At 33.3% G+C, this 12472-nt stretch overlaps 3 protein-coding genes across 5 annotated transcripts in view; 2 read left to right on the top strand and 1 right to left on the bottom strand.

Annotated features, from left to right (window-relative positions):
* Window positions 1-2872: 2872 nt before the first annotated feature.
* Window positions 2873-4013, top strand: LOC126758598 (uncharacterized). Its single transcript, XM_050472936.1, has 2 exons — window positions 2873-2996; window positions 3066-4013. The coding sequence occupies exons 1-2, from the start codon at window positions 2968-2970 to the stop codon at window positions 3880-3882; spliced, it is 846 nt and encodes a 281-aa protein (XP_050328893.1). The 5' UTR covers window positions 2873-2967; the 3' UTR covers window positions 3883-4013.
* A 534-nt stretch (window positions 4014-4547) lies between these two features.
* LOC126758597 (cytoplasmic 60S subunit biogenesis factor ZNF622) lies at window positions 4548-6295 on the top strand. The gene is made up of 3 exons (XM_050472935.1): window positions 4548-5197; window positions 5261-5632; window positions 5692-6295. Exons 1-3 carry the CDS (start codon window positions 4691-4693, stop codon window positions 6040-6042), a joined length of 1230 nt encoding a protein of 409 aa, XP_050328892.1. The 5' UTR covers window positions 4548-4690; the 3' UTR covers window positions 6043-6295.
* A 102-nt stretch (window positions 6296-6397) lies between these two features.
* Window positions 6398-12472, bottom strand: part of LOC126758591 (serine/threonine-protein kinase minibrain-like) — a 73763-nt gene continuing 67688 nt past the window's right edge. For all 3 annotated transcript variants that reach the window (XM_050472927.1, XM_050472928.1, XM_050472926.1), the window contains one exon: window positions 6398-9691. In XM_050472927.1, coding sequence (XP_050328884.1) covers window positions 8400-9691 — 1292 coding nt within the window. In that variant the 3' untranslated portion in view covers window positions 6398-8399. The remainder of the gene's footprint in view (window positions 9692-12472) is intronic.

The following is a 12472-nucleotide window of genomic DNA, read 5'->3' as shown; positions in this document are numbered from 1 at the left end:
CCATTTTTGAATTGTATATGGAAATGCCTGAAGAAAACGACTTTGTAGACTTTGGTTGACATAGCTATAGTAGTTTCCGAGATATGTACAAAAAACTTAGTAGGAGGCGGGGCCACGCCCACTTTTCCGAAAAAATTACGTCCAAATATGCCCCTCCCTAATGCGATTCTTCGTGCCAAATTTCACTTTAATATCTTTATTTATGGCTTAGTTATGACACTTTATAGGTTTCCGGTTTCCGCCATTTTGTGGGCGTGGCAGTAGGCCGATTTTTCCCATCTTCGAACTTAACCTTCTTAGCCAAGGAATACGTGTACCAAGTTTCATCATGATATCTCAATTTTTACTCAAGTTACAGCTTGCATGGACGGACGGACGGACAGACGGACGGACGGACGGACAGACGGACGGACAGACAGACAATTTCGACTCTACTCGTCGCCCTGATCACTTTGGTATATATAACCCTATATCTGACTCTTTTAGTTTTAGGACTTACAAACAACCGTTATGTGAACAAAACTATAATTTTTATGCGAGAGTATAAATATATATAATCTTCTGTAGGTTCACTGCACTATTTTAATTACTGTCACTTGTGTATACAATTTAACTGGAACTTCAAATACATACATATGTATGTAAGTATGTGTAAATATGACATATTTCTTTTTAACTTGCATACAACTGAAGTGAGCAATGCAACTATGCACTTAAATTTTATTTTATACAGTAATTATAACAAACCGCTCAAGCGATTTTCCTTGTAAATTGCAATTAAGCTATAAACACATTTCTTGTGTATTCAAGGCGACTCGCCTGATGAGCTACACTCACGATTTTATTTTATTGCTATCAATATTGTTAAAGTAAGAAATGATGTTAATTTCGCTTGCATCAGAGCTATAATAAGCTTCGCAAGATAGTTTTTATAGTATAAAAGGGTATGAAAAGCTCTTTTTCATGATTTTTATCGGCCAGTTTGTCCGATCCCAACAATTTATTCAGAGATTGTAGCGTTGCACAATAATCTGTGGCAAATTTCGTGAAGACATTTTATCAAATAAAAAAATTTTCCATATAAGAACTTTATATTTATAGATCAGTTTGTATGGCAGCTATGACTACTGGGTCGATAACTATTCCGATAAATTATCAGCTTCTTGTAGAAAAAAAAAACGTGTGCAAAATTTCAGTGCGATATCTCAAAAACTTGTTCGCGTATATGTATGCACATATATGTGCAGACAGACAGACGGACATGGCTAAATTACTCAGTTCGTGATGTTTATATATACATATGTATGTATATATGTATGTCCATTTCATAGAGTTTATCATATTTCCTTCTTGATTTTACAAACATCGTGGCAAACTTAATATATCCCAGTTCAGAGTATACAAACTTTCGATTGTAAGCTACAGTTTTACAATATCGAAATAATTATCGAATGACAGATATTTAATGCTCCAAATGTTTATCACGAGTAACAAACAATAACATCGATCTCCAATTATGTTAATGTTATTTAAATTTATTTTTATTTGTATCATCATCTAGATGCCAGAACGCTGCTGGGTAGCGTGCAAACGTTAAAATGTGCAACATATACGCAAGAAAAAAATCTACTTAAATTCATGCAAAGAAATGTCCTTGTACAACTTTTTCACTTGCTTCAGAAGGCAAGTGCTTGCCAGCCGCTTGCCGCGCTAAAAATTGTGTGGACAATTAAGGCAAAGTTTATGAGCAGCGACGTATGCGTATTTATGCATGCAGAAATGTAAGTCGCTGTGCATTTGAATAAATATCTCATTATAAATTCATATTTTGCAATTATTTTTTTATACGCTGCCACTGCAACTGCCATTTTGTACACTTATGCAGCTTTTTTCGGTTGTAGCCGAGTGCAAGACTGCTTTCTTTCTACAGGTTTTTATAGCGAGCGAAATGTTTGCATACATTTACGCGCATATTTATATGAATTGGTGTGCGCTAAGTGCGCATACCTTTTCCTTGCATTTTTTTATGTTTTTTGCCAATTTAAAAAGCGCAGCAGCAACTGCCTAACGAGCAACAACATTCACTTATTTCCTACTTAATGCCGTAAAGGTGGTGCACATACATATTTATATATTTACGTACGTATTTGTACTTGTGTATGCATGTGTATTGTTTATAGCAATGAATCTGGGGGGGATAATTTTGATTGCTGTTTTTGCATGTGGCAACAACTTTGCTGTACCCTTTTCTTGAGTGAACTTTTCAAGCTAAAATTGCTGAATTTCTTTGCTATTTATTTATTCATTTTAATTATGCATGCACATGAAAAGATTATCAACTTGTAAACTTATACATATGTACATATGTAAATACATACATATATGTTGATTATGTAAAATACCTACATACATACATATGTATGTATATATTTGGTTTATGAGAATGTTGCAGATTTTGATTATAGCTGAGGTACAAACTAATTGACATTATTAGTAAGAAGTTAATGCACTCAGGTTTGACGTTCCCACGACAGTTGGGTCTAAAAATTTTGAAGTGACCCTGACCCGTCTACAACAAGTATTTATATTTTTGAGAATTTCGGGTCTGCATAAACAGAAAAACCATGTGTTTACATAACCGAAGAAGGGTAATTAAATTTTTACCCGATATATTAGTACAAAAAATATTTTTGTGATAGTAAATGTAATAATAAATTTTAACAATAACTAATTTCAAAAATAATTTGTAACTATTTTTCAATATTTCTATATTTTTATAAGCATTTTGACTATAAATATCTCTACCAACTTTTCTGCTGGAGTGTATTACTAGCAAACAGCTGTTCAACCAATGTATTGAACATACCCCGCGCTCACACAAATGGGCGCTTTTACTACATTAAACAGGCGGATCACCTTAGTAACATAAACAAATAGTCGAACAGACACCTAAATAAGGATATAAATATGGAAAGCAAGGACAATCGATCGAAAGAGTAAGTGTAGTGCAATTACAGCTTAGCGCCTATGAAGTCATCAATTGAATAAATTTTCTTAAATTGCAGTAAACGCGGCAACATGAAAAAATATCGCAAGAAACCGCCAACACAACAGAATAATAACACCTCGTCCAGCTCACAGGTGGAGATAGTGCGTGGCGTAGTCGATGTGGCGGATTCCAGTGACGAACGATTTGTTTCACGACGTGGTTGGGCTACTTCACGTCCACCGGCACAAACTCGTCGCTATTCGCTGGATGATGAAGATAATGATATGAATGAGGCAGAGTCGGCACAAATGCATGCCGGTGATTTTGGTTTAATGTCACAATTGCCCACATCTGTGGGTGGACACTTCCAGTTCTCATCTGAGAAAAACTGGGATACAGTGGAGGGCGAACAATTGTTGGACAGCACTGAGGCTAGTCAGTATTTCACGCTAAATTTGAAATTATTAAATGTTGGTTTGCAAACGATACCGTTTTATAAGCGCATGGATTATGCAGCATCTATGTTTACACGCGAACAACTGCAAACGATGGAGAAAGCTGCAGAAGTGGCAGAGAAAAATTATCAAAATGTATTGCATGAACACAAGACGAATCCACGCATAAAAATTAATAGCGGTAGCCGGAAAAGTGGCTCCGGACGTTCACAGAGTAGTGCTAAACAGGCTAATGCGGCACCAAGTGAAACTAATGCTCCGGATGAATTGGATGAGTTGCTGAATTTAGCGACAGCTGCTGTTACAAAAGTAGACATAAGTGGCGGCAGTGGCGCTGGAGCGGAGAATGAAGCGGCGAATATACCGAAAGGAAATGAAAACGTTACAGCAAACAAGGATGACATACAGGAATGGTTGGATAATGTGTTGGAGGAGTAGTTGAACAAATAACTATGTAGAACTTTTATTTTCCAATATGAATACTAGAATACATTCAAATACATACGCTGTTCTTACCAATTTTTGTTTTAGTTAAGATTTATAATATACTTACAATAATCACAAATGCAGCATCCAATTTTCTATTTTACTTAAGATTAATTGCACGCACTTCCGGCGGGTGTGTAAAACGACACAAACTAGGAACTTGCTTGCACTTATCACTTCTATAACTACACACTTAAACATACTTGTTTTCTTTTTACGCATTTTAGGTTTTTCATCTTTCAATTATAAAAAATGTTAATTCAAATTATTAAACGTTTAATTTTGATTCTTTAATAAAAGAAATACTTTTGCCTTTAAAGAAAATCACAGTTAACTAACGTCAAAATTACCGCCATTAACGCTTTAGTTGCCATATTAATTGCTGCGCAAATTCCTCTAATTTTGCTTTGCAGCCTTTTTTAAATATATTTTTATCTTTGGTTTTATAAATTTAAATTTTAAATTATCTGTTTTTACATAAAATGTTTTGTAATCCAAATCCAAAAAATGTTTGTGCTACACACTAAAACAAATATTGATTATTGAAGCATTTAGATATAATCAAAATTTCAGTCTATGTGGCAACGCGAAATAACTGTCATTGTTTCGCAGAACGTGTCTTTGTTTTACTTTTTACTTCTTAATTTTCTCGTGCGTTTTTCCATTGACACTAGTTGTGAAATTTTATTTATTACTAATTTAAAGTCAAATTTTACATTAGTTAGAAATTGGATATTTGTAAGATACTATCGGAATCAATATGTCGGCGTTCACATGCATAAATTGCTGTGTAAAATTTGCCTCAGCGGATATACAGCGAGATCATTACAAAACAGATTGGCATCGGTTTAATCTGAAACGTCGTGTTGCTGAACTTCCAGCAGTAACTGCCGAACAATTCCAAGAACGTGTGCTGCGTATGCGACAAGAAAAGGCTACCGAGGAGGAAGAGAGTCAAATGAGCTTCTACTGCAACGCTTGTCGCAAACAATTTGGCAACCAGAAAGCCCATGATAACCACCTAAACAGCAAAAAACACAAAGAAAATCTATTGCGTTTCGAAAAAGAACATAAAGGCGAAAACACAGAGATAACGAAAAAGAGTGTAGTGCCACAAAAACCACATCCAGCGTTAGTTGCAGCCGCACAAGGCAAGGGAAGATTTGCACTACAGAAACAACAACAGAAAGAAGATGAAGAGGATGAGTATGAAGATATGGATGATGATGAGGATGACGGAGACTATGAAATTGTGGAAGAGGAGGAGGTATTAACTAGAACAATATAATACGTCCATATGTTTATTTATTATTTTACTATTTGTATATAGACTGGACAAATTGATTCAGATGAATGGGAGAAACTGCCTGAAAATCCACTAAGCGAAAAGGACTGTCTCTTCTGTACACATGTCAGCGATGATATGGTTGAGAATTTAAAACACATGTCGGTTGCGCACTCATTCTTCATTCCCGACGCAGAATTCTGCACCGATTTAGAGGGACTGCTATACTATTTGGGCGAAAAAGTCGCAAATTACTTCATATGCCTCTGGTGCAATGATCGCGGTAAAACATTTTATACGCTGGATGCGGTACGCAAACACATGTTAGACAAAGGACACTGCCAAATGTTGCACGAGGGTGTAGCATTAGCCGAATATGCCGATTACTACGATTACAGCTCCAGTTATCCAGATCACGTAAGTATGCATAAAATTCGAATTATGTATATAAAAATTAAAATGCAACAACACTACAGCAAGAAGGCATGGATGTCGATGAGGAAGTGGTGCCCGATCTACTTGATGGCGATGAATATCAATTGGTTTTACCTTCTGGCGCTGTCATCGGACATCGTTCACTGCTGCGCTACTACAAACAACGACTCCGTCCAAGTCGCGAGCTTGTGCCGAAAAAAACGGATCGTCGCCTGCATAAGGTGCTCAGCGAATATCGCGCTTTGGGCTGGAGTAACATGCAACAGCAAGCGGCTGCGCGTAAGGCGCGCGACTTACACGTCATGAAGCGCGTACAAGCAAAATGGCAAATGAAACTTGGCTGCAGGGCGAACAAATTCCAAAAGCATTATCGCGCGCAAGTCATGTTCTAACTTAATGGAAATCATCTTACAACCAGCTGGTTATGCTTTCAAGTGTTTGTGTGTTAAAACTGTAGTTTGCAGATGAAGTTATTGAGCATAAAACAATTTGATATTCTTTGTGGTAACTGACAGTTAAGCGCCAATGCTCCGAAGTCATTGTATATATGTATACTTGTAAATTGGGCAGCATTGTCTTTTACAATAACGTGAAATGTATGTAAAATTAGTAAATAAATTGCGTTGCTGCGTTTGCGTAAATGTATTTTGAATTGTATTTTCTTTAACACCTGAAAAGGTTTTGTTTATCGTAAATCGACGGTATCCACTGCTTCGTAGTGGAAAATAAAACTGCAAAGGAGATTAATATCTTTTTGACTTATCATATATCATATTTGTATATTTCTTATGAAATATATGTATGTATATATCTATATGTGTAATATAGGCATTGTAATTAAATAATTAGTATTTATGTATGTAGAGATTTTTGCGCACGTAAATGTAGGTGTTTTTTTTTTTGTGTATTTTTTTATATATTTCTTAAACTTTGCTTGCTGCTGCTATTGTTATGCCACGCGAGCATATTTCCTAGACGGTCTTAACAAACTAATAATTTATTTATTAATAAATTGCGAGAAAAACAATATTTATATGCATATGCAAGTATGTATGTAAGTGACTACACTAAAATACAAAGTAAGGTAGTGTCGAGTGGCTGAGCAAAAAATATGAAACAACAAAAAAATGGTAAAGTAGGACGTACGTGGTTGCATTTACAATTTTACAGCGCAAAAATAATATAATAATAATAAGAAATACAAATAGTCTAAATAGAATTATAACTATATATTATTTAGTTAATCTGTTTTTTTTTGACAACAAATTAAGTTTGACGTTACGAAAAATCGTATACGTGCTGTTTTACGTTATATAACCATCGAAGGCAGGCAGGCAACAAAATAACTGTATTATTATAGTTTTAAATTACAACTAGTTAAAGGTAGATAAATTGGAACGCATTGAACGAAATCAAATTTGTTCCACAATCTGTAAAGAAATTTTTGCTGCCGGCAGTTGTTAGAACAATTCCATACGTGCACCAAAGAACATTTTTTATAAACATATGGATGTATATACATATGTATGTAGAGAAAATTAATGGGATACTTCAAAATATATTCCAACTTCATTTCTGATTTTGCGCAAGGTATGTCAAAGTTGTAAACTCGTTAGATACAACAGAAAATCTACTATAAGAAGTTCATAATAAATGGTTGTGGACTGTAAAACAACAGTTTCAAAGCACTTTTTATGTGGGTTGCATGTATAAACCGTTAAAAATGTGTATGAAATATTGTGATAACGTTCCAAATGCAAAGTTTTACAAAGTATCGTGGACCTTTTGTGTGGAACGCATGTGGATCGTAACATGAACTACGCGCAGTTATATTATATGCATTGAAACGCTATTCAAACTTAATTTTGAAGCTTCAAACTTTTTGAAATCCTTTCAAAAGTAAGTGGAACATAATTTAAATTTCACTAAATTACCTATTATATTTGTTGGTTTTTGGCAATGTTTGGGAATTTTAGAAATGCTTTCAAATATCTAATGAAGGCCGCTTTGTTTTGTATTTAATGCATACCGTATTTTGTTTTACTGTCCACAACTTCCAATTATTTATACTTTCTAAATTTGCAATGGTAACTACCTTGATTTAACATAAGAAGAGAAAATGCATACCTTTTTTTTATAGAAATTTTACCAAAACTGCTGGACCACTTGTGCTTCACTCGAAATAACTGTATGCTCACTAATATTTCTAAGCAATTCACTGTTATAAAATTCGCTGTGCCAAATGTGTGCTCCAATTGTGGTAGGTAAAAATCAAATAGTCTGCAGAACTTGCAAAAAGCTTGGGATTTTTTGTGGAACATACATATGTGGATGCCAATTTTTGTGTGTTTAAAATAGTGATTTGTGCTCATACAATTATTAATACCACGAAACTGCATTTATGTTTTGTGGAACGTATGTGGATTTTATATCAATTTCAAATTTTTGAATATTTTTGCATTTATCCATTTTTATTTGAAATGAAACACCAGTAACCACCAACACGGGCGCCACGAACTGCCTAGTCCACACTTTTTATATGGAACTTTGACAATTGATTGCATTTGCGTTCCAGGTAAATGCGTTGTGTGCCTGGTATGATGCTTGTGCAAATTTCGCTATTGTTTAACGCTCTTTTAAAACTAAATACAAATATATTTATAATATTCATATGCTCGTACACATAGTATGTATGTCTATGTACATACATATACATAGTATGTTTGTATGTATCATCATTATCAACTAACTAATGAATTACTACAGGACTCTGCTGAACACAAACGCCTACCATAGGCGACGAGGCATCAGCACCGCTGGCGCCGGAGCCGCTAGTGCCACTGACACCACCACCACTGCTGCCGCCGCCACCGCCAACATTACCGCCGACATTGCTCAAGCCACCACCGGCACTGCCTGACATGCTGGCGCTCATGAGGCTACTGCCGCCCATCAGTCCACCGCTACTACCGCCACCAACACCTATCAAACTGCTGTTGCTGCCGCCGAAGCCACCACCCACGCTGCCACCACGTCGCTGATGTTGCGCATGTTGTTGCTGTTGCTGCTGCAGGTGGTGGTGCTGTAGCGACATGTCGCCGACGGACATCATATGCTGCACCGGCATTGAGCTGTACATATGAGCTGACGCTTGCGACTGTTGATGCTGCTGTTGTTGTTGCTGTTGTGCTTGTTGCTGCTGCTGCTGTTGAAACAACAGTGATGTGTAGGAGAGCGGTCCGGAGGCGTTGCCAGCCGCGCTGGCTGTTATGACGCTCGAATCGGTCATCATAAGATGGGAGGCAGCCGACGACAGCGGATGTTGCACCAAATCGGCGGGCAGTGAGGTGGGCGCATAGCTGTTGTGTTGCGTGGGCGCTTGTTGTAGCTGTTGTGCGGTAGCGAGGTGTTGCTGTTGTGTTTGCTGGGCAGCATGTGGCGGCTTTTGTGGCGGTGCGATGAAATTGTGATGCGCCGAACGCATGCGAGCACTACTACTGCCGCTGACGCCGCTACCACCACTGTTACTGCTATTCGAGGACGAAGAGGCAGAGGCGGAATTGGACAAAGTGCTGATGAAGCGCGTCGGCGGTGGCATTTGCGGCGGATCACAGTCCATGGCATGCGGATAGCTGTTACTATTATTGTTATTGTTGTTGCTCGGATTGCAATTACTATTGCTGCTGTTGCTGCCAATGCTATTGTGACTCGACGCTGAGGGCGATAGTAGCGCCTGTAGGCCCTGTTGCGCTGCCAGCAGCGCTGCGGCTTGTGTTTGCTGTTGCTGCTGTTGATTCTTATACATTGACTTGGGCATGGAGTACGCAGTGGCGTGTGCAGCATTGCCACGCAAGCCGCTGCGCGCATGCATCAAACTGTTGGGATGATGCAGACCCGTTAAACTGCTGCTGCCGCTCAAACTGCCGAGGCTATTCGGTTGCTGCGATTGGCTGCCGCTGTTGTTGCTGTTGCTGTGCGCGGACGAATTGGACGCGGCCAAGTTCGACGACGAGGAGTGCGAGCCGAGATGCAGCAGCATGCCTGTAAAAGAGAGGGAAAGAGAGCGGGACATTTAAAATAGCGGAAAATATGTGCAATCAAGAGAGAAATTAATTGAAGTAAAGGTGACGAGAAATGCGGTTATGTTACTTATGTAAACATGCGTTAAGTAACAGCAAAGAAGTGAATTGAAAGTAACAAAATTAGTATATTTAATAAAAAAAAATGTATGAAAAATTAAATTTTATTACTAATAGAAAAAAAAAAGTTAAAAATTATTAGAACTAATATTATAAGATAAATATACATACTATATAAAAATTTTAATAAAAAATAATTTTAAAAATTAATCTTGTAAGAAATAATTATAAAACTAATTATGTATGTAAAAAATATATAAAATTTTGAATAAAAATAATTATAAAATTAGGATATTTTTCATTAAAAATATGATTTTGTAACTTAAAACTAAAATACAATAAAATATTTTTCAATGAAAACATTTAAAATAATTACATATGTACATCAAAAACAAAAAAAAACGAATTATATAAGAAAAGTAATCATAAAAACAATTACTCTATATAAATAAATTTTTTCCTTTAAAAAATATGTAATTAATTATTTTTTAATGAAAAATATTATTTTACCCCTATGAATAGATATTACATATTCTATATATTTATATACATATACATATGTATGTACATATAAACACCTTACATACTCAAATTCCTTCAATGGCTGCATGTGAATGAGAAAAAGCAATTTTAGCGTTAAAAATAAATAAATAAATGCGTACAAAAATTGCGAAATAAACTAACAACAGTTTTTGGTTGATTATATCATAATATTTTTATTAAAGATTTTGCAATTTTTTTTGTTAATAATTTTTTTCAACTTATAATGCTTATTCTCGATTTCCACTCCTAGCTGTTGCAAATACTCACTTTGCAATTGCTTTAATTATTATTATTATTTTATGTATACATACTTAAGTTTTTCATTATTTTTTATTTTTATTATTTGCATTGTTACTTTTATTAATAATATTATTTTCTTATGAGTTCTTAATGCTGTTGCTGCTGGTTTTTCCTTTTTATATTTAATTACTTGTTTTTATTGTTGGTAATAAGTATTTGGTATTTTATAATTATGAACTTAAACTCGTTAAGTTTTTTTGCATAAATTTTTCTTTATAAATATATGCATTTGTGTGTGTGTGTTTGCTTAAATTACGCTCGTTCGTCTTTTGCTTTACTACAACTATTTGCATTTGCTTTACCGTTATTTTTATTTGTGTTTCAAAAATATGCAAACGAATGCTCGTATTCGCTTTTGTGTTGCTTGTTGTTGTTGCTACTCACATCTGCGGCAGATATTTATTTTATTTTTGTATGTCTCGATATTTTTTAAATTTTAATAATGCGTAAAAAAAATTAAAAGAAATCGTAAAAACATAAAGCTGCTTTGAAAAAACAAAAAATAAAAAAAATATGTTTTCTTAAAAAATATATAAATCTGTTAAAAATATATTTCTTATTAAAAATATTAATAATAAAAGAAAAATAAATAAAATTCGTAAAAGTAATAACAACAAATAACAAAAATGATCAAAATTCGTAAAGAATAAAAATTTAAGAGTTTTGAATAAAAAAGAAATATATAAAAATTATATTTTTTCTTAAAATAATATTTAATTCGTTGGCAAAATATTTTTTATTAAAAGTAATAACAACAAAAAAATTGAACAGTTTTGAATAAAAAAGAAATTTTTATATATTTCTTTAAATAATATTTTTCTTAAATTTTTTCTTAAAATAATATTTAACCGGCGGAAAAAATATTGAAAATAATAATAATTAAATACAAAAATAAAAAAGCGTAAATATTAAAAATTTATTTAGTTTTTTCTAAAAAAAATTATAATGTTTTTTATATTTAAAATATAAGTATTGAATAGTATTATTTTAAACATAAAGAGTAAAAAGCATTCCTTAAAATGAATATATATTTCTTCTTAAAATAATATTTAAACATTGGAAAAATAAGAAATAATACAAGAATACGATTTTAATCACTTTTTTGAAATTAAAAAAAAATATTTTAGTGGCAATTACTTTTAAAAATAAAAATTATCAAAAAATTCAAAAGTTGTGGAAGTGAGATATAAAAAAACATTGTGTAATAAAAAAGCATAAAAATAGAAAAATTAGATAAATAAATAAACAAATAAATAAATAAATAAAAATATTTTATTAGGACCGCTAGCTGGTAAAAATCACAAATATTTTTACGAATCTACATATAAACATAGGTACTTAATTATAAAAAAATTGTTCAAAAATCAAACAAAAAATCGCAAATAATTTTAAGAAGCATATTTAATTTTATATTTTAATTTATATTGAAATTTAAAGAATATATTTATAGAAAAATTTCGCAAAAATCTAAACTTTTTAATATTTTCAAAGATCTTATTTTGAAAGCAAAAAATATTTTAAAAGAAATTAATTTAAAAATATATACAATATATACATATATTATATTCATGTATATGTACATACATATGTATGTACATTAGGGTGCTTCAAAAAAAAAAATTTTGAATTTTTTTTCTACTCTTACACACTTGAAAAAAAATTCAAAAAATTTGTTTGAAGCACCCTAATGTACATGTACATATATAAATTTGACAACAATTTGCATAAAAAAAAATAAAGGCATATACTATATAAAAAAATATTTTAGAACTAAATAATTACCAAAAAGTATGTACATATGCATAAATATTTGACAACATTAAAAAAAAATAAAACGCTC

This window comes from Bactrocera neohumeralis, chromosome 5 (assembly GCF_024586455.1).
Source record: "Bactrocera neohumeralis isolate Rockhampton chromosome 5, APGP_CSIRO_Bneo_wtdbg2-racon-allhic-juicebox.fasta_v2, whole genome shotgun sequence".
NCBI classification, from domain to species: Eukaryota; Metazoa; Arthropoda; class Insecta; order Diptera; family Tephritidae; genus Bactrocera; species Bactrocera neohumeralis.
This window is presented reverse-complemented; position numbering and strand designations above follow the sequence as displayed.